We start from the raw sequence: 27,894 nt of genomic DNA on the forward strand, positions 1-27,894 counted from the left end.
ACACGTGTGCATGTCCCAACAGGCCTGTGCCCCACCCATGGGGGCTGACATCCCTGTTCTGCGGTGCAGGGAGGGGCCACAGGACAGCCCCCTCCGCCACAGGCCACAGGCTGTGCCCAAGGGGCCCAGCCTGGTCCAGGAGGAGGGAGGCGTTGTGGGGGACCAGGGCGTGGCCAGGGCGGGCACAGGAGCCGGTACCTGTCAAACAAGAGCCAAGAAACAAACTAGGTTCTTAGTCACCTTGCTCTTCTCCCCGTTTTGGCATCAGCCCCTCGGGGCAAGGGGAAGCTGATATCATAATTATTGGCTCGCCCAGCAGCTGCCTCCCCTCACCTGATGTCAGCACAGACCCAGGACGGCCGAGCTGACGGACTGATAGACAGACGGAGCTCCTGGCCCCCCAGACCCCGGCCCCCACGCCGACCTGCTTCACTGAGCGGTAAGAGGAGACCCGGCCCAAGTCAGCCGTGGAGGCCAGCAGGGCTGGGCCAGGGAATGGGGAGGGGGGTTACCTTTTTAATGGGTCCTGGGAGTGACTGGGAGCACCTGGGTGCTTCCTTTCTTCTCGCTGCAGCTCAAGGGAGAATCAGGAAGCGGGGTGAGTGCCTGGAGGGCAAGGAGGACCCCCTCCTCCTTATTCCTCCCTCTTCTTCCTGTTCCAGGTTGTCTAACTTCAATCCTTCTTGCTGTAGAGTGGTTTTTCGTTCTGGTGTTTCGTGGATTTTGTCTGTGTGTCTCTTTGTGTTGGAGAGGGTGTGCTTAGCCACCCCGTGCTGGAAAAAAGTAAGGATACAGAGGGGCTAAAATTGGAAAACTAGAGCTGAAAGACAGGGAGGCAGATTCCCAATTTAGTGGCTTTTCCAAGTGGAGAGGGAGAGCCCAGCTCTGGGGGCTAGTTGGTGCTAAGGGTGTCTGTTGATCAAGGAATCACTCACTGCCTCTAAGCAGCCTCAGCTGGGGTCTAGATGCCTGGGCCTGCGCAGAGGACTGGGCTGCAGGAAGGAGAGGGTGCAGCTGGTGGAGAAGCAGACAGGTGGCGAACAGGTGCTATGGCCACAACCTGATGCTGCACTCAAGGCAGAAACCCCCAGAGGTCTAGACCCCAGAAACCAAGAGGCCTGGTGAGCAAACCTGGGATATGCAGGGAGGTCTCAGACCCTGGACGCCTGGAATGGGGGGTCTGGGGAGCAAAGGCCCTTAGGGAGCTGGCCAGAGCAGCAGGAAGACCCCTCTGGCTCCCATGGCTTTTCCCCACCCCCTATCTGATCAGGTAAGGTGCTGGCATTCCCCGTGGAGTCCCCAGGCCCTCCCCAAATGTCCAAAGAAGCAAGTTAGATTAAGAATAGACTCGAATGAGTGGGCATGTTTGCCTCTTGTCTCTGCACCTACAGGTGTGGGGAAGATATGTATGCGTGTGCATTGTGGCCCGTCACGGCTGGTCAGCGGGAAAGGACCTGGGTGAAGAGGGCACATCCTCTCGAGAAATCATCTCATCCATTCCACCTGCCTCTAGGCTGGTCGTTTCCCAAGCCAGGCAGGTCTGCCCCCTCCTCACTTTCCTAATCCCAAGGGAGGAAACTCGGGCACTCGCTCACACTCCTGAAGTCAGTCCTTCCTGGAGTCTGAAGTCTCTGCTGCTGCAGGATCCGGCTCTGCTGTCCCCATAGGGTTCTCTTTTCCCTGCTGATAAAACCCAGTTCCTCTGGGCTGATGGGAGGGTGAGAAGGGGTGGGTGGCATTGCACTCCAGTTCTGTCCCCGTCGGGCCCAGCTCAGGCCCTTTTACCACCTTGGGCATTCCCTGACCCCCAGGACGCAGGCAGTAGAAGGGCATCCCCAACCGATGGGGGCAGCACCTCTGTTCCTGGACCCCACTCTCGTGGTGGGCCAGGTAGGGCCAGAGTGGGGCTGGGTCCTGGGGAGGCTCTGGTCCTCAGGAGCAAAGGTGCTGTGAGGAGAGGCACATGTCCTCTCAGCTCCCTGCCTGGCCCCGCCCATGCCGCCTCTGCGGAGCTCAGCTCCGGGCTCCAGGGCCTGCCGAGGCACGCTGCCCTCCCAGGCCCGGCGCCTCACTCACCTCCCAGGGCCAAGAACCTGTTCTCCCGGGAATGCCAGGGAGTTCTCAAAGGACTTTATTTCAGTAAAGGACTTTATTTCTTGATTCTGCTCCTGGGAAGGCAAGAGAAAGATTAGAGGGTTGGGGCACCCTCCCTGCTCCCCATCTTTGTTTCATCCACACACTAATCCCATATGACCCCAACCAACAGCTGTGCCTTCATTCATTGTGAGACAGGAGAAGGCCTGGGACAGTTGAAGACAAAGGGGGAAGCCCACTGGTGACACTTGCCTTCTGGGAAGATGTCTTATGTTCCCACTTTGGTCTCAGGGAAAGCCTTCCTTTAGCCCCCATGGAGAGTTCCATCTGCCCTCTAAGAAAGTACCACTTCCCATGGGCTCTCCATCCTTTTCTGCCAGGAAGTCCTTCCTGCTGTCTAACCTCCCTCCTTCCAGCTTGAGTCTTCATGGACCGTCAGAGCCCCCACTGCCTACACAGGGCTCAAGCACCTAGCTAGAGACTGTTACTAAGTGTCACACTGAAGTTTCTGAAGACCTTGTATACAGGAAGGGACAGAAATAACGCCCCATGCCCGCTGCCCCTCTATTAGTCTCTCTGGCTCCATACTCTGATGAGAAGGGGGCTGTTGGGAGACATTTCTGCCTTCCTCCCCTTATTCCCCTATAACAGAGGGATGCCAGGGACAGAGGTCCCGCAGATATGGCCTCCCCTCTTTCTTTCCCAGTCACAGCCCAGCGTCCCTGCTGAGGCCTGCAGGAGGGAGTTTTTAGCAAGCTGAGATTGGCTTCTGCAGCAGGAGAGATTGACATTAGACTTCAGAGAGATGTTTCAGCATTTTAAATTGAGTTTAGCTGGACTATGTGACCACAGGAGGTGGTTTCCTGAGTGGAGAGGCAACCATTGATCTGTGATGGGTGTGGCTGGGCTGGCAACATGCCCGGGAGCAGGGGAATGACAAGGTGACCTCTGGGAGAGTGGATCTCAGAAGCATCAATCAAAGGTCCCTGAATGATTTTGGTCTTTCCAATTTATTCCTTCCCATCCTTTGCCCCTTCCTCCATCTCTGTGCCCATCTCCAACCTCCACCCTTCCCTATCCATAACCTCTCTACTCCACCTCTCTTTCCTTTCACAACCCAACTCTACCCCCATTCTCATCTCTAACCCCAGTCCAGCCCTCTTCCTATCCAATCCACATCCCCAACCCCGATTTCACCTCCACCTCCACCACCTTATTTCCCTCTTTGCTTTCTCCCTCACCTCCTCAGCCCCAACTTCATCCTCATCCCTAACTCCATCTTCCCATCCCACACCATTTCCACCTCCCCAGGATGGATCTCTCCATACACCAGAGATCCCCTTTGGAGGTCAACACCCCTCATCGGTGCCCCCGCCAGGTCCTGGTATGTCCTCCACATTTTCCCAGTGTTCAGGACAAAATGGATTGGATAGGATCATCCCTGGAGAAGCCCTCAGCTTCCTGATCCTATCTGAACTTTAAAGGCTGGTTGCTGGCCAAATAGTAAAAATGAGTTCAGGTGCAACAAGACAAGTCTGATGTCCAGATGGACCTCTCAACACTGCAGGTGTGTGGCAGGTCAAGTGGGGAGATGAAGAGACGTCCTTAGAGGGCCCCAAAGGGAGGCAGTGGCAACATTTTTGGGGGGTGCTGGGAGCATAACTGATCCTATTAAGCATGGCCAGGCCCAAGGCAAGGAGATGGACAGAAGCTAAAGCAAGGAAGCCTGCTGGGTTGTTTAGGAATGACTGCAGTCTTGAGCATCCCCAGTCTCTACCCCACCTGTGGCTCTTGCTTAGTCAGCTCAGATTAATGGAGCCGGGGAGAGAATTAGCTGAATCGTGATCTCTCAGGGAACTTGACTCGAGAGCCAGCTGTGAGTCACAGAGAGAAGGAAACCCATGCTCTCATGGCTACTCCGGAAGTTACAGAGGGTAGGTAACACTCAAGACCCCCCAGGATGCAGCAGAGAGTTTCCCAGAGGTCTGACCCTAACCCTCCATCCCATGCTCATGGGAGGACACATGATCAGTCTATTTCAAGCCCTGCTCCCCCAGCCTGAAACTACTGCTTCTGATAAACTACAGACAACCTGGGCACCAACACACACACACACACACACACACACACACACACACACACGCCCAGAATAGGGCATGTCCCTGGAACCGGATCACCCGGAGACAGTTGGAGATCCCACCTACACTTGTAAATTCCACAGCCATGTCCCAGACTACACCAGCCCCTTATTCTTGGAAGGCATAGGACATGCATGAGGACACACACACCCAAACACACACACACACACACACACACACACATCACTGTGATCAGAAAACCCAATTTTCAGACTGTTCACTTAGCAGAGGCAGAGTGACTGCAGCAGTGTTCACCGTCAGAGGTGTCCCCAGCTCCCTCTGGGGGGAGTTCCTGGAGCCCACATTGGGCCCCAAGGAGCATGTGGCTTTGGAGAAGAGGCTCAGCCTCTTGGGGCCTTCTCATGATCATATCCAATCTGCCCAAGGTGGGAAGGGTTTTGGAGAGAAAGTTCTTTGGGATGACAATGCCAAGCCCAGGAGGATCTGTGTGTGTGTACGTGTGCTCTGGATGGCTTTGGAGGAGAAGTGCCACCTGTATGTATTTGTCTGGTACTAGATCTGTATCATTAGTAGTGGTGGTGGGATTAATATCCCTAATAATAGATTGGTAGTAATGAGCAGTCTTTATGATAATAATATGTACAGAGCATGAGAGGCCCCTGGCTCAAGGGATGGTAGGTCCCTGAGCCATCTCAAGCCCCCAGTAAGGTGAGCAGGCAGAAGGGGGTCTGGATCCCTCCTATGTGGAGCACCCAGGGAGGGGCAAATGGTTGAAGGGGCAAAGATCTCAGCCCGCATCCCTCTCCTGAAATCCTATGGGCCTGGGACCCCAGGGGAGGAGGCAGGGGCGCCAAGCAAGATGGTGTCGGTTTATCTTCCTCAGAGCATTTTGACACCCTGCTTCTCACTCAGTCCCCAGGACAGCCAGGTGAGGTATGTAGGGCAAAGAAGAGGATCCCATTTTATAAAGGAGGAAATGAGGTTAATTTCTGTTGACTAGCCCACGCTGATGGCAGAGCTGGGAGAGGAGATTCTAGGGTCCTTGATCGGAAGGACTCCCTGTGCGGGAACAGGCGGGCTTTGTAAGGCAGCTGGGTGTTTCTGAGATAATAAATGCCAATCTAGGGGATGAGGTGAAACAAGGCCCCAGTCATCCCTGTGGGTCTCACCTCTCATATCCTCAGCCACCAATCCCCAGCACAGCCAATTAACTCCACGGCCAGTTATTAGAGCAGCCCACAGGAGGCTGGAGGTGGGACCACCAGGCTCAGCCCTGAGCGACTTTGCTATGGGGGCAGGACTTCTGGGACACTGGGTCACAGAGCTAGTGGGTGCTCAGAGGAGGCCAGCTTCGTCCCACCCCCAGCCCCTTCCCCTACCCTCTTTAGCCAGTGTGGCTGGAAGAAGCGTGTCGTAAGGAAGGAGGAAGGCCGTATTTTACCATCTGTGAAAAATCCTCCTGTCCCTTCAGTCACTGCCCACCTCACCATCCACTCTTCGATCCCTTTCACAGCTAGGCAGACTGAGGATTAGAAGGAACTTTCTCTGGAAATCAGACCGCTGCTTTCTGAACACTGCCCCCTGGGAGGACTAAGCAAGCAGGGAATCCCCACCCTTCAGGAGCCCAGCTCTCCAGTCAGGCCCCAGGGGCTCTAGGTCACCTGGCTCACATACGAGTCCCTTGCCAGACCTATTCTCACCATCAGACCCAGTCATGCCTTTAAAAATTCCTGGCGAAGGTGGGGGGTGGAAGTCACCTTCTCCCTAAATTGCACATGTAAGGGTCTCATGATCTTAGAAGTGAGAATTTTGCCTCCCCCTCCCCCTGCTAAACTTGGAGGGCAAGATGACCTTGCTTCTGGGAGTAAGATCTGGAGATGGGCTCACAGCCTCAGAGCCTGAACTCCAGAGTAGGCAGGAGGGAGGAAAAGACAGACCATGAATGACACCAAAGACCAAAAGATTCCTGGGGGTTGGGGGTGTTTAGGTGGGAAGTGTCTTGGAAAGAGTCACCTAAGGAGTAGGGAGAACCCAGCAGAGCCAATCTCTCAGACCAGGTGCCCATAGCAGAGGAGAAAAGGGAGCCTGGTAGGTGTGTCTCAGAAAGAGATGGATGGGAGCTTTGAAGGATAGCATTTCTTATTTCCTTGAAACCAGCACCTCTTTCTTCCCATCTACCAAATGAGCATCCATAGGCAGTTCAAGGACACCCATTAATCTGTCCCACTGTCCATTCATTCATCTGTCTGTCCATCTATCCAGCTTTCCATCCAGTCATTTGTCCACCCATCAATCTGTCCATCCATTGAGCTGTCCATTTCACCCACCCACCTATCCTTCCATTCATCCACCTATCCCTCCATCCATCCATCCATCATCCATCCATCCAAGGAGGTCAGGCCCCACTTGGTCTCCCCAGGGCTGCTGGGAAGGGCCTGTGGTCCAGTGGCATTTATGGGGCATGTGACCTGCCTGCCGGCCTGGGGAGGTAGCCCCGCCCCAGCCCTCAGGCAGGGGGCTGGTCCAGGCATGTGGGAGTATTTATACCTCGGTGGAAGCTCCTGGGGAGTTCCTGGGCTGAATGACTCCCCGAAGCCGTGATGGTGGCCATGGCCCAGAGCCTACTGTGAGTGCTTGGATTCAGCTCCTTTGGGGCCAAGGCTGGGTGGCAGGGGCTGGGGACAGGCTGGAGAGATGGGAAGCTGCCCACGATGGTCAGGGATGGTAGAAAGGAAGGGGGGGTTCTGGGCAAAGGGGAATGGGGGAACAGGAAGCTGTTGGAGTTAGACATCCACAACAAGGCTGGGACCCACCCGGCAGGGGGGATGAGTCCATGGCCGTTTACTAGCCCTTGGTGAATGGCAGGAAGGATAGGGCAAGAGGACTGAGATTACAAGAGAGATTAAGGTTAGACATCTGGAAGAACTTCCAGGTCAGCCCCAGGCATGGAAGGTGGTTCAAGTGCTTTTTCAGGACAGGCATACCGAGTGCTGCTCTAAGACAAGCCTACTTCCAGAGGCAGAGGAATGACTGAAGCGGTTTCAGGAGAGCCCTGGTTTGGGGATTGGGAACGACTCAGCTGCAGATGTCAGTGGCTCAGATTTGAGGAAAGCATCACATGGGGGACATGATCACTCTTCATCTTTTGTTCTTATTCCCCACTCCACCCGCTGCCCTTTTCATCTGTAGTTGCTTCTCAGAGTGCTTTAATCAGATCTCAAGGCAGGGGCAGCTGACCCACTTCCTGATACCGAGCCAGGGTCAAGAACCAGAGGGGACAGGATTTTGGCCTCAGAACCCCCAACCTTGATGGGAGCAGAGGAGCTAGAAACCCCAGACTCCCAGTATCCTGGGTGTCCGGCCTCAGGAGTGGCCCCCAGGCCCTTCCCTGCGACCCCCACTAGGCAACTACCAAACTGCTCCAGGAGACCCCTCCCAGCAGCCGGGAGGGTGGAGCCCTGGGTGGGGCCACAGGCAGCACTGGGCACGGTCCCCACCCCTTGTAAAACATGCTGCCACAGCCAGCAACAGAAACCATTAAGGTGGAACTCTACCATCTCCACCTCTCTGTAAAGGGCGGGTAGGAGCAGCCCGCGTGGGAGGGAGTGTGTAGAGTCCAGTGAGGGCCCTTAGTGTCCTCTGTGACTCAGCCGCTCACAGAGGGTACAGGGACAGACCCTCCCAAGGAAACCTCCAACCTTGCCCCCCACCTGCCACTCTGGCTTCCAGGTGTGAGCAAGGAAGTTGAGGTGTTCCTGAGGTGGGGCTGTGTAGCATAGTGGTTAAGCATTCTAGCTTTGAAGCCTGTGTCTGAATCCTGGGGAGCATCATTTACTAGCTGAGTGAACTTGGGCAAGTCAGGTTAACCTCTCTGAGCCTCAGTTTCCTCGTCTATAAAATGGGGGTGATAATACAGCACCTCCTTTCTGGGGTATAATAACTCACCCAGCTGTTCCTGGTCCCCTTGAGGATTTCCTCAGCGAGGTCCCTCCTGAAGAAAAAGCAGAGATGAGGGCCTAGCTGACAGCTCTGTGGACCATATACACATCCACAGGACCAGCTTCAGCATCTTTAGATGCAAATGGTCCCAGCGCATCATTTTACTTATAACGAAACTGAGTACAGAAAGGGGGAAGTGACTTGTCCAAGGTCACACAACCAGCAAACAGGATGTCCCCCGCTCCTACCCCACAAATGCCCCCTCTGCCTTAATCCTGGGGTACTGGGAAAAGAGTCTCTGAGGGGTGGGGAGATATGCTGGGTAGAAGGGACAAAAGGCCTGGCTGTTTGTGAGAAGGACACAGAGCAGAGATTTGATAACACTGGTTGTTGATCCTGTGGTCATTCTTTCTGAGGAATTTCTTCCTCGTCATGCTTCCTACTCAGGTTAGAGGACCATTTCTTTCTTCCCTCCGACTCCAGGGAAGATCAGGTCTACTTCTTCTATCCCTACCCCTGCCCTCCCACTCCTCAAGGATCATGGAAGGAGGAAAAGTTCTGAGAGTAGCGGGTAGACAGACTACCTGGATACTAAAGTGGTCTTCTGCTAAAGTTTTGCCAGCATTGCACCCCTGGAGTGGTTTGGGGGCATAACTGGGGCTCTGAGGCCTGAGACTCAGGAGATGTGGTTTTCAGTTTTAACTATGTGGCCCTGGGCATGTCATTTCTCTCTGGGCCTTAATCTTCTCCCCTGAAAGATGGGATTAATGACATTTCTCCCCTACCAGTGGTGTATGATAAATGCTCACCCAACAGCTCTCCAAAAAAAAAAAAAAGGACTCATTTGTAGCATTTGCAAATTTCCTTGGGTAAATATTCCCACCAAGGCCAATTTGGGCCAATTTCACCAAAAATGGATTTGGAAAGAGATGGGTAGAGTTGGCCCTAACAAGTCCATAGCAGCTGGCTCCAGCACACCACTGCCTGCTACTCTCTGGGGCAAAGGGAGGATGAAATGAGATGATAGATACGAAGGTGCTTTGTAAACTGCAGAGTGCTTATAGATGTGGAGTTGTGATTAGGAAAGTCCTTACAGTCCAAGGGACCCCAGGGCACTGTCCACCATTGAGAGCCCTGGACTAACTCTAGCACAAAAAGAGAGCAGGTTGTGGGTTGTGAAAGCCCACACTGAGTGGCAGGGTCATGACTGCCATCAGGGGTAGCTCCTGGGATCCAAGCAAGGAGGAGAGCTGACTGGACCTCCTGCACTGGTTTGCTGACGATGTTTGCAGACACACATCCTATTGTGCCCCCTGAAACTGCAGCAGGTAGCGTAAAGGTTAGTCTTCAATGGAAGATTCCTCCTGAATGCAGATGCCAGAGCCCGGACACTGCAACCGTCAGAGAGGCCTCTTGAGGAATCCAAAGCAAGAGTCACCTCTGCTTCCTTCCTACTCTAATCACTGGGAGTTTCTGCAGCCATTCTCCCTCAGGGGAAAGGCTAAAATGATCTCTGAGGCCAGAGGGTCAAGAGGAGGGAAGTTTAGCCTCTGCCAATGGGGGAGGATGATGTCAGGGAGACGGAGGTGGGAGGCAGGAAAGAGGAGTTCCCTCTGCTCTCCTGGTCCTTACCCACAGAGCTCATCATTTAGAATAACTCTGTCCCACTGCTAATTATTAATAATAGCTATCATTTACTGAGCACATCCTATGCATTAAGCTATTTGCAAGCAATATATCATTTAACCCTCCAGAGAGGTACGTGCTATTAGCCCTATTTTATAGATGAGGAAACTGAGGTCCAAGGAAGGACGCTGAGCGAGTTGCCCAACCAAAGTCCCACTGTTAACTGGGATTCAAACCCAATCCTGACTCTAGAGCTTCTGAACTAGATAATGCAACTTTAAGAGCCCCACCAGCTAGTCGAGAAAGGGGTCAGGGGCTAAGGCAGCCTCATCCCTCTCTCCACAAGGGGGGAGGTGGGTCCACAAGCCCTGTTATCAGAGGAGCAAAAGGAGATACAGAGAATTACACCGTTTTTTCAAAGTCACACAGCCAGGAAGTGACACAGCTGGGACTCAAACTTGGGTCAGCCCAAATCCAAAACCTTTGCTCTTAACCATATGTTCTTCTGCCTCTGGAGAGGAGAGTAACCACCGCCCCACGTGTTACAAAGCCCAAGACCTGGGGGAGGAAGGGGCCCAGCCTTGCCTCTGGTAGGGCTGGAGAAGGCCTTGGGAAAGCACCTCTGGACCGGGGCCAGGAGTGGCAGGCGGGCCCGAGCTGTCCAGGGGCTGTCCAGGGAGCAGGGGCCAGGCCGGGCAATCATGCGGAGCCGGAGATGGGCTGCCCTGCACCTCGGGCCCCAGGCCTGCTCCACCGTGGTGTCCAGTTACGGCCAGCTCGGCGCTTCCCTGGTCACGCCACATTTAGCATTGCCGAGTGAGCGGCACCGGGACATGGAGAAGGGGCGGTGGAGACTCTTGAAGGGGCGGGAGAGCTTCCACCAGGCCCCCACCTGGACCCCAGCTCCTAGCCCCCTCTGCCACTGATCCTCTGAGGGACTTTGGGCAATTGCTCTCCCTTCTTTGTCCCCACTACCCCCTTGTCAAATGAAGGAGAGAGCTTATTTAGCAAAGATGTACCAACCCCAGGCTGGGCACATGGGGCCACCACGGCCATCCCTCCCTCCCAGAGCTCCTGGGAGAGCAAGGCTGGGGAAATGCAGTTCTCCTGCTCTGCCGGAGGGGGTCTTGGGTATGTGTAAACCTCGTGCTTTTCTTGTTGTTTGGCGCCCAGCCCATGCACCCCCTCACTCTGACCCCCAACAAATGAAGAAACTAAGGAGTGTAGCCTTCAGAGTCAGACAGATCTGGGTTCAAAACTTGACTCTATCAAAGATTAGCTGTGTGACTTGAGCAAGTCACTTAACCCCTCTGAGCCTCAGTTTCTTCATCTGGAAAGTGAGGTTAATAATGTCCCTCACTCACAGGATTATTCTGACAAACCAATGAGAAAATTCTCCTAATCATTTACACAGTGGCCAGTCCGGAGCAGGCTCTCAGCAAAGGGTGGCCTTTCTCAGAAACTACTTGGGCAAAGAGGAATAAATTCAGGAGAAACTGCCCTTTGCAGATGGTGGAGAAGGAAGGCAGAGACATGAGGGTAGTAGTAGTAAGAACCATACTAATGTTATAAAGCAGAAACTAACACACCATTGTAAAGCAATTATACTCCAATAAAGATGTTAAAAAAAAAAAAAAAGAACCATACTAATAATGATATTAATAACGAGTACTAATAATGATATTAATAACGAGAGCTGGCACTTATTGAGCACTTACGACACGCTAGGCACTGTGCTAAATTCTTCATGTGCATGATTTCATTTAATCCGGCATCCCCATGAGGGCGGCCCTCTCTCTCTCCCTGTTTTTGCAGATGATTGATGCCGAAGCTCAGAGAACTTCGCTAACACAGCTAGCAAGGAAAGGCAAAGGCTGGCTTTGAGCTGAGTCCTCTTAACCACTCAACTGTGCTGGGTACAGAGTTCTCCTATAATTCTAGAAGGTCTGAACAGAAAGAGCCCTCACATGTCACCTAGCATAGGCCCTGAGTTTTTCGAATGGTGAGTGCAAAGCTCAGAAAGGGCACTGGCCTGCACAAAGTCACATGTACTTTGGAGTGTGGAGGACATAGGAGAAAACCAAATATGCCACACGTTCCACAGTGGGCCGGTGGTGGCATCCCCAGTGCCGTGGGGCATGCCTGCCAGGCTCACGGGGCCATCAGGCATCCAAGTGCCCTCGAGTCCACCAGCCTCTCTCTCTCTCTGTGTCCTTCATACTCTGTCTCTCACATTGTTTATCTGCTTCCTTCTGTTTCCGATGTTTCTCTCAGTTTGTCTGTGTATCTGTCGCTGTCTGTCTGTTTCCCCCTCTCATCAGACATCTGGCTGGAGTCAGGGTCCCGGCCCAGGGACGGGGTGGGAGTGGAGGTGGTGCGCTTGGGCTTGGTCAGCCCTGGACGGTGTTCCTCACACTCATCACAGCTGGCTTTCTTCGAGGCCAGGACTGGGTGATGGTGTCGCTACTCCTGCCGCAGTCTGACGTCACGCTGCCGGGCCCCACCAGACTGGAGGGCGAGCCCCAGGGGGACCACATGCAGGCACCGGGCCTCCCAGGCTCCCCTGCCCCACAGAACGTAAGTACCCGGCACTTAGGCCCAGGCTGAGGCCAAGACCTGAGAGGTGCACGAGCAGCAGGGGGACCATCACCCCCACCCCCCAGGGACCTGCCTGCATCTGTCTTGTCCCTTCCACCAGCAAATAAGTACCCAGTGACTCCCAGATCCAGAAGTGTCAGACCTGGGCCTCTGCTTGTCCCTTCAGTCTGGGGCCTTCCCAGGGCAGGGCTGTTCATCCATCCTACTGGGGCGACCCAGGTTTAGAAGCTGCGTGCTCTCGTCAGACTGGGGCTTCCAAGGGCAGGCTATGTCTCGCCAGAGCTCAGCCACAGACCCTTTACCTTAGCACAGAGTAGGGTCCCGGTGCAGTCTCCGCTCACAGGCTCTCTACCCTCTGTCCACCCCAGAAGCATGCCGGCTTCAGCTGTTCATCATTCGTGCCCGATGGCCCTCCAGAGAGGGCACCCTCACTGCCTCCACACAGCCCCTGTGCCGCGTCACCAGGTCCCGAGCAGGTCCACTGCCCAGCTGGCCCTGGCCTGGGCCCCTTCCGGCTCTCACCCTCAGACAAGTACCCCGGCTTCGGCTTTGAGGAGGGCCCGGCAAGCAGCCCCGGGCGCTTCCTCAAGGGCAGCCACGTGCCCTTCCATCCATACCAGCGGCATTTCCATGACGACGTCTTCCCTGAGGCCCAGACCGCCTTGGCCCTTGCTGGACACTCCTTTAAGACCCCAGGGGCGCTGGAGGCCTTCGAGGAAATCCCCACGGATGTGGGGGAGCGTGAGGCCTTCCTGTCCGGCTTCCCAGCAGAGGCCTGGTGCAACGGGCTCCCCTACCCCAGCCGGGAGCACAGCCCCCAAGTCCTGGTGAGTACCAGTGGCCGGCGGCCATCCCACCTACCCCCATCCCCATTCCTGGCAGCCCAGAACAAACCCCCCGCCACCCCTTTCCAGACCTTTCCGCTCAGGGTCAGTGTGCACCAGGAAAGCAGCAAGCTCAGAGAGCTGGGGACTCTAGGCTTCATTCTGGGCCTCCAGGTCAGCTGGGGAGGGGATGCTGACCTGGCCTGGCGTGGAGGGGACAAGGTTGGGGAGGCCGGTCAGACCGAGGAAGCTGGAAGCTTCCCAGAGGCTCCTGAGTCAGGATTCCAGTGTGCAGCTTCTCTCTGTTTGTTTAAGTGTCAAGAATCTCCAGCCAGACCTACACGCCCATATGCAAATGTGAGAAGAAAAACACATTCCAGAGGCCAAGAGAAAGGGTTTAGGGAGGAGCCACAGGGCACAATGTTCTCTCCAGCATCAGCCTACAGAGTTGAGGGAGGACCTAAGTCTTCTCAAAGGACACTCCGGCCCCATTCTTTACCCAGAGTGAGGCCTGTGTATATTCATAGAAATACCTTGAAAGCACCTTGAAAGCTCATTTCCTTTCATAGCCATACCCACAAGCTGCGTGACCTTGGGCAAGTCACTTAAGCTCTCTGAGCCTCATCAGAAAAGTATCATTAATAGTACCTCATAGGCTTGTTGCCTTGGGAAGAGGAAGACTAAAGGGAGCTTTGCTCCCCACTCCCCAGCCTGGGCTGTGCCTACTCCAGATGCCCACCAGCTCTCCTTACCTCTTGCTTTCAAACAGGCTCCCATTCTATCCACAAGCCACCCCCAACAAAAGCCTGTTTCCCAGGTGTGGAAGATAGAGAAGGCACTGGGCACCTACCAGTTGTGGTAAAGACGGAGTCTGCTTCTGGTTCTGGGGCCCTTTGACGGCGTCTTCCTCAGGCCCATTGAACGTGGCAGCAGCCCCCAGTAAAGGGACCATCATATCAGTTACTGCCCCCTAAATGTCCACTCAGTGCCAGCCCGTGGTCACTGTGCCAGAGGCTTTCTTTCAAGTGCCCTGTTTAATCCTCATGACAACCCTCTAAAGAGTTCCCACTAACCCCATTTTGCAGATGAGGAGACTGAGGCTCCATAGAGACCACGTGACTTGCCCAAGGTGTCTCTCAGCCTATAAGAAGTGAGGCTGAAGTTTGAGCCCTCTTTCTTACACACACACACACACACACACACACACACACACACACACACATACACACACACAATGTAGAGAAGAGCTTGGGCCCAGAGACCCACAGCAGGCTGGTCAACTCTCTGAGTGACCTTGGGCACATCACTTCCCTTCTATGAGCTCAGCCCCATCATCTGCCAAATCATAGGGCTGGACATAGTGTTTGTGGCCCTTCTAGACCTGAGATTCTATGATTAGGGTTATCTCTGCATCAGCAGCCCCAGGGCACATCCAGAGAGAGCTCACAGCTGATTTGACCCTCTGGGCCCAGATGCTGGTTCCCAAGGCCCCTGGTAACCCCAGGAAGAATGGTCCACCTGCTCTTGGCCTTGTTTACCTTCCTGTACCTAGCTGCACACTCTGTCTGGCCCTAGTCTGGGTAGAACTCTATGCTGGCCCCTGGGGGCTCCATGTGGGGCTCACAACGCATGGGGGCCAGGATCTGGCCACCACCGCCAGCAGCAGCTGCAGGCTCCCTCTGCCAGAGTGAGAAAGGCCACGGGGCTCCAGCAGACCAGCAACTGTGTAGACTCCCCAGAGCAGAGGGCAGAGGCTCTGAGTTGGGGATGGCCAGAGCAGAGGGGACTCGCTAGCCCCCTCCAGAGAGCCTGCCAGAGTTCCCTTGGGCTTTGCAGAAGAGGAAGTGGCAGGGCCTTGGGGGCCCCAGCTGGACCAACCTCTCTGGCCACTTCCTGTGCTCCCCTCACCATGGCTCTGCAATGGGAATTCTAGAGCAGTGGTCCTTTGCAGACCTGCTCTGAGGGGCTGGTGGCTCTGACCCAGCAAGCAAGTCCTGAGCCAGGCTTGGTGAGTGGGGTCAGGCAGTGCAGCCTTGTGCCATTCCAGGGAGACTGCTGGTCCTACCCCAGCTTCAGTGTGACCAATGACAAGTCTCCCCCATGTCCCCAGACAGCCCAGCCTCAGTCTCTCACCTGCAGGGAGGTGGGGGGGTGGGGAGCCCTGTCAGTTCCAGCCTCAGCTCCACCACTAACTTGCTGAGTCCCCTCAGGGAAATCCCTGCCCTTCTCTGTTCTCTATTTGTTCTCCAGGAATAAGCTCTGGGGGAGGCAAAGTAGGGGTTGCTTTTGTGTAATGTTCGAGACACAGAAGAGAAAAAGGAAGAAAAATATGGTCCAGCCTGGTCATCTGTTTTTTTTCCTTCCAGCAGGGGTCAGAAGTCAAGGTCAAGCCCCCACCTCTGGAGAGTGGTCCAGGGATGTACTGTTACCAGCCCCCCTTGCAGCATATGTACTGTCCTTCCCAGCCCCCCTTCCACCAGGTGGGTCTGGGGCAGGTGGGCAATTTTCCCCAGGGTCTCAGGATATTACATGTGTGTGTGGTGTGCGGGTGTGTGTGTGTGAGTGTGTGTGCGCACACCTGGATGAGCAGGTAGGGACAGCAGGGCCCTGAATCTCAGGCTGGGCCACCTGGGGTGGGGAACAGGGGTTCATGGGGACGGAAGCAATTGCCCTTCTCTTGGGGTGGATGGGGCTTGTCTGAGACCCTGGCAGTGCCTGAGAGGTCTCAGGAAAGACAGTGAGACTGAGACTGGGGCAGGGCCGGATGTGAACCAAAAAGGGAGAGAAGAGGAGAGCTAGAAAAGGACTGAGCAAAGAGAAAAGGAGTAAATGGGGTGACACACAAGGCTGAGCAGGCCAGGGAACGATGGGCCTTCGTCTGGGTCAGCCACCATCTTATGTGGCCTGGGCCTCAAACTTCCCTTTAGCCTAGACAGGGTGGGACCAGGAGTGAAGTTAGGGGGCCTTCCCAGTTGGAGGTTCCAGGTCCCCATCATCTCTGGCCCTATCCCCCTTCCCACCCCACTGCCCAGCCTCAGCTCCTCCCAGATGTACAGGAAGCCAGGTAATTGCCCCACACTCGCATGGGATGGAGGTTTTTAAAAAGAGAAAGAAAAGAGCCCTAGAACAGCCAAGCAGCTCCCAGGAGTCGCCGGGCAAGACAGAGCAAGTGGCTGCCCAGCGCCCAGCTTCATCCACCTGCAGCCTGGCACTGAGACAGGCCCTGCCTGTGGAGCAGGTTCTGCTCCCAGCTCTTTGGCATTGGCCTTGATCTTCGCCAAGCCAGGGAGGCAGGCACGTGGGCGGGGGATGTGGGTGTGTTGGTCAGACTGCCTGCTTAGTGGGGAGAAAGAAAGAGAAGGAGGGAAGCAGAGGGAACACATGAGGGATCATCCTCACTCCATGACGAGCCTGGCTGGAATAGCCGAGCCCTCCTGAGGCTCACGGTCTGACCCAGGGTAGGAATGTCCCTGAGGCAGCCTGGCCCAACAGGGACTGAGCCACAGTAGGGCTAAGGGACTACCAGACCCTAGATGGCCTCGTCATGCCCAGCCCTGTCTTGATGCCCTCTATTTTATGCACCCCCTCCTCGAACAAGATAGCCACACCCAGGGCTTTATGGAATCTGCAGAGAGGTGACTCAGTCACTAAGTGTCTCTCGGGTGACCTGGAAAGATCACTTCGGCCTGGAGCAGATGGGGGAGTCAGAGTCTCCTACCCACCCTCACCCCCATAAAACACCATCCCTGGCACCACAGCCACTCCCTTTGCCATAAAAACCACCTCCTACCCTCACCTGCCCACCATCATGACCAGCCCTTTCAAAGAGCCACTGAAACTCATAAAAGGTGGCAGTGCCCAGCAAATGCCCAGGCTGGACACCCCACTTCCAGCCCAACCACTCCAGGAGATACCAGAGAGGTCTGGAGTGCCCGCCCAGAAGGGTACAGGGGCCTGGGCTACCCCTCACACTCTCTAGCCCAACTCCTGTCCTATCACCATGGCAACCAGAGTACCTAGAGACCTGAGAGAAAGATGCTGGAGGAAGGGAGCTCTGAGGCCTCTGAGATCCTGAATTCTGGAATGTGGATCTCCTCACAGGCCCGCAGATAGCCACATCCTTGGCCAGCATCCTCAGATAGCTCTGCCTTTGGGGCCCATGACCATGGTGGTGGACCACATGAGAGAAGAATCTAGCCTCAGTTCCTTCTCTGGATGTATATGAATGGGGGGAAGGGGCCCCCTTCCTTGGGAAAACTGGTTACCATGGCAAACACTCTGCCCCTTTGACCTCTACAGTACTCAGCAGGTGGCAGCAGCTACCCTGTACCCTACCTGGGCTCCTCACACTATCCATACCAGCGGATTGCACCCCAGGCCAGCACCGATGGGCACCAGCCTCTCTTCCCAAAACCCATTTACTCCTACAGGTACGTTTCTTAGCACTCCTGAGGTAGAAGGAAGAGGGCTGAGAGAACCCTGGGGAAACTGAGACATGGAATCCCTTGAGGTATAAGGGTAATGGCAGGGAGTGGAAGTCATAGCTAGTGGACTTCCAAAGGATGCTATAGAGAAGATTCCAGCACGGGGCAGGGAGATTGACTAGCTCACCTCTGACCTCCCATCTCACCCTGGGGAGCCATGTCTGTGGCTCAACTCAGCAGGTGCTGGTACCCTGGATGAGCCCACTAAGTTCTAGCTTCCTGGGGCCCAGGGCCTGAAACCGAGAGTTTAGGGGGGATGCTTCCCCCCTTCTCCCTCCCTCCCCAGATATAGAGAGAAGCTTCACCCCAAAGCTCTGCTGGAAGTAAGTGAGGGATGAGGTCTGCAGATGCGGCTCAGTTATCCAGCATCTGCCAGATCTGGTGCAACTTCTCTGGCACTGGGGTTATAAGTACCAGGCCAGCAGCCCCCAGCCCATCTGGGAGACCTGCCATCTGAACTTTCATTCATCTAACCAACATCGATACTCGACCTCCTTTGTGCCAGGCCCCTCATGGGGTCAGGTCATCAGCCAGTATGAGCTCAGGAGAAGGAAAAGGAACTTAAACATCATCCAGGAGCACAGAGAAGGGGTTTGTGGAAGGCCGGGTGATGAGCAGAAAGGAGCACATGCAATCTTTGGAGTCCAGTAGAACTGGGTTCTACTCTAAGCTCTGAATTTATTAGCTGTGAAACATCAGGCAAGTTACTTAATCTTTCTGAGCCTCTGTTTATTCATCTGTTAAAAAAAAAAAGAACTGCAATATTCAGGCCTTTGGATGGATTAAGTGAGAGAATATGCTTGGCACTTTGTAGGGACTCAAAAAACCTTAATCCCCTCCCTTACTATCCAACATTCATGCAATCGGCTGAAGACTGACTGGTAATGACAGCTTCCATTTAATGAGTGCCTTCTATGTGCTAGGCAGCATGCTTAATCCTCACAACTCTGAGATAGCTATTACTCTCTTCACTTCAAAGCTGAGGAAACTGAGGCTCAGAGAGGTTAAGGCACTCACCCAAGGTCACACAGCTAGTGAGTGGCTAAAGCCAGGATTGTAACCCAGCTCTCTCAGATGCCACGAGACCATTGTATATCAGTAATTCCTGACTTCAGTGGACACTTCTCATTCCTTCTCCTCTGGCCCCCATAGGGCCTCTCACGCGTGAATTCTGCAGCAGGCTATTCTTCCTTGACTATTCCAGCCAGGGCGGGGGGTTGGGGAAAGACTCCAGGCCAGGTCAGAGGTTCAAACTCTCAGAACTTTCTCTGCCTTCAGCATCCTCATCTTCATGGCCCTGAAGAACAGTAAAACTGGGAGCCTTCCCGTCAGCGAGATCTACAATTTTATGACGGAGCACTTTCCTTACTTCAAGGTGAGCCCCAAATCCACCGTACCCCACCAGCCCCAAGTCCTGGGCAGGCCAGGCCTCTCTGGAACCAGAGGATTTCGTTGGGAGGTGGGAGATGAGTTTGAATGAAAGCCAGGAGAGGGTGTGTCCCCCACATGCTTCCCCTTGTCTCCACTTCAGAAGGACAGTTCTGTGTGAGGAAGAGAGAGCTCAAGCCATTCACCAAAGGTCACACAGCAGGCTGGAGTCAGACCTCATGCTGGTGGAAGGTGGACATGGCAATTCTGATAGGCTTCAAGGAGCATCCACCTACCCCAAATGGGGAGAGAGAGCTTGGGAAGAAATGCGAGGCTGTTCCCACCGCTGGCCCCAGGATGCTGTAGGACTGGAGGAATTTGGGTAGGAGCTGGCCAGCCAAGGTGACACAGGATGCTGGGACTGCAGAACTCATTACCTTCCCGGGAGAGATTAGGATCTGCCTCTGTGGGCGGCAGGCTCAGCTGCAGTTCTGCCGGAAAGCAGAGTGTGGGCTTCATGGTCTTAGAGTGTCCTAGGGAACTGGCTCGTTCACCTGACCTTCCCATGGACGGGCTCTATCAGTAATTTCTATCATCCACAGAAGGGGCTTCTGGGGCTCTAGCAAACTCCCTCCCTAGAGGCAGGACAGATGCCCTTCTCTCCATTTGCTCAAGGCCAAACATCAAGTGGGATCACTTGCCGGCTCAAGGTCTCTGGCTTCCCACACCACCCACTTCCCTTGTCTGATGCTCCCCAGGCCCTCCAACAAAAACCCCTTCTTCTGGGGTGGGTGCAGGGGAGGTCAGAGCTTGCGTGTGAGGAGTGCCTTCTCCAAGGCCTGCACCCTAGTGGATACAGTCTCAGCTTCTACCCAGGCAGAAGGTGGGAGCTGAGGCCCAGGTAATCCAGAACCCAGCTCCACCTGCCAGTGATTTCTGGCCCCACCATCTTCCCAACTATGCTGCCTGGGGGTAATTTGAGGCTGATATTCAAACAAGCTTGTACTTGCCGAGCTGCCATCAGATGAGGAGTGGGTAAGATGGCCAGAGTTCTGGCCAAGAATGAAAAAGTATGGTCATCCATCAAAGGTCCTGGAAGGGAGAGGGGGAAGGAGAGTTGTCACTGGGATTCAAGAAGCATCAAAGCCAGTATCCAGAGCTGCCCCTCTACCCCAGCAAGTCAGGGGACCAAAGTCTCCCTGGCCTATAAAGCTTTTAGAGGGTCCCCTAGGGCTTCAAGGAGCCAGGCCAGAGAGAGGGAAGTGAGGGCCCTGCCCCATTCCTCTCAGCCTGTCTTCCCTGCCAACTCCCAGCCCCTCCCTACGTCTCATCTTCCTGGCTTAATTATTTTTCCTGGGAGCTGTGTAATCCCTGTTTTATAGGGCTGAGTAGTGAAGAGGTCTAACTGCTTTTTTTTTTGGTTCCAGTTGTTGTTCTTAGCCAGTTGCATCACTCCCTCACTCCCAAGTTTACATTTGACTTCAGAGAGAAAGCATCTGTGAGGATGGGTCAGGCCCCAGATGGTGAAAGCAGTCCTATGGGGTGAGCTGGGCAGGGCCCTTAGTTAGGGAACAGAATTGGAGTCTGGGCTCTGTCACCACCTCCTTGTGTGATCTAGGGCTAGACCCTTTCTTCTCTGGACCTCAGTTTCCCAGTCTGTAAAATGGTCAGGTTGGACCTGTTGGCGCGTAAGTTCCTTCCAACTCTCACAGTTCCCCTCTGACCCACCTAAGAAATCAGTTCAAAGATCCTCTGCCCCCTCTATCACTCACTCCCCAGTTGAAGGTCATTTTTCTGGGCAAGGACAGAGTGGACCCTGGGGTGGGCAGCACTCATGCCCAAGGCAGCTGAGATGCGCGTCCTGAAGCCCTGTGAGTCAGAGATGTGGGACTGGGGAAGTTCCAGCCACTGGACATAATTGCTGGTGCTGACCATCCCTCTTCCAAACAGGAAGTGGCTGGGGTGGGGGCTGCCCTGGCACCCCCAAATCACAGATTTATGGGGCCATAAAAGGGCCCAGTGCCCATTAACTCTGCCCACAGCCTTGACTCCTAGTAGGGCAACACAGCCTTGACTCCTAGTAAGGACTGTCGTGGGAGCTGAAGCTGAATTCCCCAGCTGGCTGGTCTGGTGGCTCAGGAATTCTCTCTCATGACCCTGGGAGCCTTGGGGGTCATCTCAACCAGCCCCCTGACCCAGGCCAGCGGCCCCTGAGAAAGGCTCCAGCAGCTCCTGCGAGCAACTTGCAGTGACGCTGGCATCAGGGCCCAGTTCTGCTGGACATGATTCAGCCTGACTGCTCCCTGGGGCAAGTGAGCTGGGGAGGAGGGAGTGGCTGCCCCTCATTAAGCAGAGACTGTGAGCTGGAAGGGAGAGGGGCCGAGGGCCAGGGCCGAGGGGAGAGGGACCTCACCAGCCAGAGCAGGCGCTCCGCCCACAGTCACCCCTGCTGGGCCCAGGGCTGCCACAGAGCCTGGGACAGAGCTGGAGGTGGGGGGACAGAGGGTGCCCCCTGGCACCCCCGCCACTGCCTCTCACCCAACTGAGTCAGCCTAGTAGTTTTTACAACCCTCCCTGGGCGCAATTACTGCACTGGTGGCGTGACCAGGCCTCCTAATGGGTGTTTATTCTGTTGGCATGAGCACTGCCCGCCTGAGGGCTGGCCTCCCCACCAGGCCACGCCCCCCGGGCACACACATACGAACACTCACAACCACACACACATACAATCATGGACACCCACACACATCCCCAGGAGACTTTCTCACACACACTCATTTCTCAGGGACACACATGTCCTCACACTCAGAGGACTTCACGGACCTACACCCCAGAGACAAACTCACAGCAGGGAGAGCTCAGCGTAGTGAGTCCCCCTCCGCAGACGGGTCCAAGCACAGGCCTGGGGACCCAGTGGGGAGTGGTCCAACCCCAGGCTGGGGAGGGGTGGGGCCGTCTGCAGCGCCCACCAGCCCTTCCTTTATGAACCACCTCAACAGCCCTCTCTGAAGGGCATGCGGTAGGACGAAGGCAGATTTTAGGTGATAATAAGTGTGATCAAGGTTCTTGCCCACCCCTGCCCCACTACTGAAGGGTACCGAGCGTGGGCTGGGTGCTGATGAGGATGACAAGCCCCAGAGTGGGTGGCAGTTCTGTGCCCAGATAGCAAAGGAGTTTTCTGGCATCGTGACCCCGACCTGAATTCTTGTCTTGCTCTGCTCTGGCAGACGGCGCCTGATGGCTGGAAGAATTCTGTCCGCCACAACCTGTCTCTTAACAAGTGCTTCGAGAAGGTAGAGAACAAATCAGGCAGTTCCTCTCGCAAGGGCTGCCTGTGGGCCCTCAATCCAGCCAAGATCGACAAGATGCAGGAGGAGCTGCAGAAGTGGAAGAGGAAAGACCCCATTGCCGTGCGTAAAAGCATGGCCAAGCCAGGTGAGGCTAACGGCCATGCAGGGAGGGCCCAGGGCGCCCATGAGCCAAAAAAATAAGAGTGGAGGAGGCAAGAAAAGCTGAGCGAGGAGAACTGATAAGTGAGGAAAGCGCCTGAGCGCGGTTCTAAGGCTGGGAGCGTTCGTGGGGAAAGGGAGGTCTCATGGTGTCTCTCTCTCTTGGGCCTTTTCAGAAGAGCTGGACAGCCTCATTGGAGACAAGAGGGAGAAGCTGGGTTCCCCACTGCTCGGCTGCCCGCCCCCTGGGCTGGCAGGCTCAGGCCCCATCCGGCCCCTGGCACCTCCAGCCGGGTTCTCCCAGCCGCTGCACTCAATCCACACAGCTCCGGGCCCCATTCCTGGCAAGAATCCCCTGCAGGACCTACTTGGGGGGCACGCACCCTCCTGCTATGGGCAGACATATTCGCACCTCTCACCGGGCCTGGCCCCTCCCGGACCTCCGCAGCCGTTGTTCCCACAGCCAGATGGGCACCTTGAGCTGCGGGCCCAGCCGGGCACCCCCCAGGACTCGCCTCTGCCTGCCCATACCCCACCCAGCCACAGTGCCAAGCTGCTGGCTGAACCTTCCCCAGCCAGGACCATACATGAAACCCTGTTGCCAGACGGAGACCTTGGCACTGACCTGGATGCCATCAATCCCTCTCTCACTGACTTCGACTTTCAGGGTGAGCTGGGGATGGGAAGGGAGAAGTGGGACAGTACTGGAGAGGGACATCTGGCAGTGTGGCCCGTCCCCTCTAAGTCTCCAGGCTGCAGCCTGCTAACTAACTGCCGGGTTTCAGGTCAACTGGAGCAGAGAAGGCCCAAGCTGGGTAGGGGGTAGTGGTGGTTAAGGGTCGAAGAGGAATGTCCTTGCCCCCATCTCCCTCCTCCTTGAACAGGTTCCAACTGACCTGTCATCAAACCGCTCTCAGCTCTGGGTGGGCTGGAAAGGGCCCGATGTTCCATTCAGTATTTGGTTGTGAGTGACCGATGGTCTGAACATTCCCAGAAGCGATTGCATTTTCTGAGTTCATCTTCTAATGCAGAGGAAGGAGACAGATCTTCCCCCCGGAAGAACGGAAGGCCTCAGAGCTAGGCAGGTCCCGGGGGAAGAGGTTCTATCTCTTCCATTTCATCTTGCCTGCTCCATCTCTGCACGTGGCCAACCCCACCCATTCCCATCTAATCTCCAGTGCACCCCCAGGTCCTGGTACTGGCCACAGGGGGTTTGAAGGAGGGTGCTGACCCAGGCCTCAGACCTTCTGTGTGCACTGGGGTAGGAGACATCCACAAGCAGGTGGGGGCAGCCAACCCTCAGAGATCTCCCGGTCTGATGGGGAGAGAGCCCAGGTCTTGAGAAGCTATTGTTAGAAACGAGCAGCTAGAGCCTCATCTACCTCCAGAAGTAGGGAACAGGGCTCAACAGCCTCAGAAGAAGCTATAGACATGTGGGCTACCATAAGCATTTACCTGAGCCCTACTAACTGTCAGGCATCTTGTGAGGCGCTTTACATGTGCTCTCTCATGTGTGCCTATAGGATAGGAGGGATTATTCAACCCATTTCACAGATGTATACCAAGGTTAAGTAACTTACTGAAGGTCACTTAGCTAGAAAGAAGGAAAGTTAAGGGAATTCCGTGGCGGTCCAGTGGTTAGGACTCCGCGGTTTCACTGCTGAGGGCACAGGTTCAATCCCTGGTCGGGGAACTAAGATGCCGCAAGCCGCGCAGGGCAGCCAAAAAAAAAGAGAGAGAAAGAAGGAGAGTTAGGATTGGAACCCAGGCAGCCAAGTTCAGTCGAGGGTTTAGTTCAGCTCTCTTCCTCCAGACCCTGCAGCCCTGATATCCAGGGAAGGAGCTCCAGGCCCTGGCCTGCCACGATGCAGGCCACACAACACATAGAGGAGGAGCAGGTGGCAGCACTGTTTGCTCCCAGAGTCAGTGCTTCCTGGCTTTGCTCCCGTCCCTTGGGCCCTGCAGTGGAGGACGCCCAGGGAGCGGAGCCCAACCAGCTCACTGGATGCAGCAGTGCATTGTTGGAAGATCCTTGGTCTGGGCTGCAGATCCACCTTCCTTGGGAGCCTGGGCAAGGGCCAGGGTGAAGAGTTCCTGGGGCTCCCTCCCCAGGGTAACCCCAGAATGTACAGCATCTGCATCAACCCTTCCAATAGGCAGCTCTCAAATCCTTGATCATCCCCCCCACCCACAAGAAAAAGAGCCACACAGATCATCTAAGCTATGGCTTTCAAACTGTCCTACATGGGAGGAGGAATCAGAGAGGTTCTGCAACTGCCTGGGGTCACAGAGCTAGTGCCAAGGGTCTGTTCTCCATTCAGTGTTACCCCAATCCTGCTCTCTTTAGCATGTGAGAGCATGGGGTGGGAGGCAGACAGGGCTCCTTAGTGCCTCCCAGTGACGCCTGTTCTCTCCCCCAAATAGGAAACCTGTGGGAACAGCTGAAGGATGACAGCTTGGCCCTTGACCCCTTGGTACTGGTGACCTCACCCCTGACGTCATCTTCAATGCCGCCGCCCCATCCCCCATCCCCATCCCGCTGCTTCCCCCCTGGGCCCTGTCTGGCAGAGACAGGCAGTGGGGCAGGCGACTTGACACCACCAGGCAATGGGGGCTCCGGGGCAGTAGGGGACCTGCATCTCACCACCCTCTACTCAGCCTTCATGGAGCTGGAACCCACGGCCCCTGCTGGCCCCTGTGTGTACCTCAGCCCCAGCTCCAAGCCCATGGCCCTAGCATGAGCTATGCCCAGCAGCTGCTCCAGCCTTTGCCTGGCCTGGAAGTCCCAGCTGGCCGCCCATGTCGGGCTCACCTTAAAGGTCAAGGAAGGAACACACTCCCTGCCCCCTATGCCACTAAGCCAACTTGTTTGTTAGCTGGCAGCTGGGGGTGTAGAAGTCACCACCCAGGATTCTGCCCCTCACACATTTCTGCCGCCTGGTACACCAGCTCCTCGCTCAGGGCCCCTGAAGAGCAAGTGTCTGGGCAAGAAGAAAATGCACTCTCCCTAGCTCACACTCATCCACACTTAAGCCCTCATGCATGTATGCACAGGCGCACATGCACAGACACACACACATACAGTTATGCAGACATACACCCACACACATACCTTATATCCAGAGGAATCAGAACTACATTACAGAGCCTGACTTCATTTTGGGGGCAGCTGAGAGCTGAGGACTTTGGTTACCAAAAGCTCAGGGCCCCCATGCCAGGTCCAAGACCACCATGGAACCCTATTCTGATGTCCACGTTCTCTGCAGGCCCGTTCCCCTCCAGGCATGATCTTTCCCAGAAGCCCCCTGTATTTATTCTCCCATCTTCATCCCAGCGGCCCATCAAGAAGGAGGAGATATGGAGTTTCTCCCCAAGTTGTCTGTGGGGCCCCCCCCGGGGGGCTGCTATTCAGCAGCACCCGCCCTGCCAGGCTCTACCTGTCCTCGACTTAAGCTTCTCTCTGGCCTTTCCCAGGATGACACACAGGAGGGCCAGTGTCCACCCCAGGACCAAACTGAGCCCAATTCCGACACAAAGTGTTTGGAAAAGCCCTTGCCCTCAGAAACTTGAAAGTGTCCTTTTCTCCCAGCCCTGGGTGCAGGAAGGGCCCCTCCAGGTCACTGCAGTCTCACTCCTGAGAAGTTCATGTAGTTTAGGCCCCAGCTTGTGAATTACTTACAGCTGTCTCAGGCAGCCTGGGCATTCAGGGAAGGGAAGTCTGGTAGAGGCTGGGAGGGGAAGCACTCATGCCCCCTTTCTTTGACTGCTTGGCAGGCCCGGGATGCCCCTGGAATGAGGGGGTGTGACCCAGTTGCCCTCCATGCCCTACCTGAGAGCCCAACCCCTACCAAGTGGGAGCCTCAGCCTACCCAGGGTCTGAGGGTGACAGAACCCCCGGAGGTTGGCCCCAGGTTCAGATGAGACACAAGCAGAACCCTTGAAGACCTGCCATTGTCCCTTGTCCTGGAACAATAAAGCAAGTGCCTTGTGGTCTCGGCTACCAAGCTTTCCTTTCTGGACCTCCCCACCCTGGGGCAGAAAGGTTAGGACACAATGACTGTAGATTCCCTGGTCCTGTGATTTTACCCCGACCCTCACCTAGGACTGTGAAGTTTCAATCCAAAGAGCGAGGTATCTCGGAGTACTTCCTGACCAGCATGGGGAGGATGGGGCTGGTGGGGAGAACTTCCCCCAGGAGAACTTCCAAAAGGATTGGAGGCAGCAGCTGCCCTGCCCAGAGGAAGGGAGAGGGTGCCCTTCCACCACACCCCTTCGTACTGAGATCTACCCCTCCCTCCTCTCACCCTCCATCTCCCCACACAAGAAAGGGTCACTTCCCTAACCTGGCTGCGCCTTCCTGCCCCCATCTTTCCCTGGCTTGGCTCTGGGTTCCACAGATGACATGAATGGACCATAGCCTGGTGCTGTGTGCACTGCTGGCCCTGGAGGGTGGTCTCTGGAGGGTCAGGGGCCCACTCAGTCCCACTTAGGGTACCACCACCAGGCAGGCTGCTGTCACCAAACAGCAGCCTGAGAGGCAGCCCCACACTCTGCCTGAACAGGGCTGGGGCAGGTGTGGGAGCCAAAAGCACATACATGGACCTCAGACCACGAGTCTCAGAGCAGCACAGGTGGGGCTTTTGCTTAGAAAGTTCTTCCAGGGGCTAGGCCTAGGGGCAAGCCAACACCACCTGCCTTCCCCAGAGGACAGTTCTGCAGAGGATCCCATAATAGAACCCCGCCCTACATCAGCACCCTCACTCACAGAGGCTCTAAGTCTGGGGCTGGGGCTAGAGGGAGAGGGCGGGGCAGGCAGTGGGGGAAGGCATGGGCAGCCAGTGCACCCAAGAGGAAGACGCCCCCGACCCTGCACGCTGCAGCCCAGCCCCGCAGTATAGGAAGTGGTGAAGGCTCTGTGTCAAGCCCCCAGCTGATGTTGCACCCCAGCTCTGAGCAACCCCAGGCCTGTGTCTTGATACCCAAGACCCCAAGGGCTGGGCAAATGTTTCGTGGGAGAACCCACTTCCTTGTGTCAGACCCTTGGACCCTGGAGACTCAGACAACCTGCTCTACACCTCCAGCCTAGGCAGCAAGCAAGGACATCTCCAGGAGCCCTCAGTCCGACCTCACTCTTCTGGGCCCATTCGACACACCTACGAGTAAGCTTGCCCCTGTGCAAGTAAGACAGGTGGCAAGCAGATAAGACTTGGCGGTCTCATGTTTGTTTGTTTGTAACCAGACTGGCCCTTGGACTTAAAACCGGGGGGCAGGACTTCCGTGGTGGCGCAGTGGTTAAGAATCCACCTGCCAACGCAGGGGACACGGGTTCGATCTAAGCCCGTGGGCCACAACTACTGGAGCCCGCACGCCTAGAGCCTGTTCTCCTCAACAAGAGAAGAGAAGCCACTGCAAT

General features: G+C 55.5%; 1 protein-coding gene across 10 annotated transcripts in view; it reads left to right on the plus strand.

The window, feature by feature from the left end:
- Positions 1 to 26,471, plus strand: part of FOXN1 (forkhead box N1) — a 29,550-nt gene extending 3,079 nt beyond the window's left edge. The window contains exons 2-10 of one of the 10 annotated variants that reach the window (XM_082442267.1): positions 320 to 439; positions 12,184 to 12,335; positions 12,725 to 13,183; positions 15,547 to 15,660; positions 17,480 to 17,610; positions 18,943 to 19,039; positions 22,260 to 22,467; positions 22,658 to 23,149; positions 24,906 to 26,471. In XM_082442267.1, the coding sequence (XP_082298393.1) occupies positions 320 to 439; positions 12,184 to 12,335; positions 12,725 to 13,183; positions 15,547 to 15,660; positions 17,480 to 17,610; positions 18,943 to 19,039; positions 22,260 to 22,467; positions 22,658 to 23,149; positions 24,906 to 25,222 (2,090 nt within the window). In that variant the 3' untranslated portion in view covers positions 25,223 to 26,471. The other 9 variants (XM_082442272.1, XM_082442273.1, XM_082442265.1 and 6 more) reach the window with 9 other exon arrangements.
- The last annotated feature ends 1,423 nt before the right edge of the window (positions 26,472 to 27,894 follow it).

This window comes from Balaenoptera physalus (assembly GCF_965194825.1).
Source record: "Balaenoptera physalus genome assembly, chromosome: 20".
Lineage (NCBI taxonomy): Eukaryota > Metazoa > Chordata > Mammalia > Artiodactyla > Balaenopteridae > Balaenoptera > Balaenoptera physalus.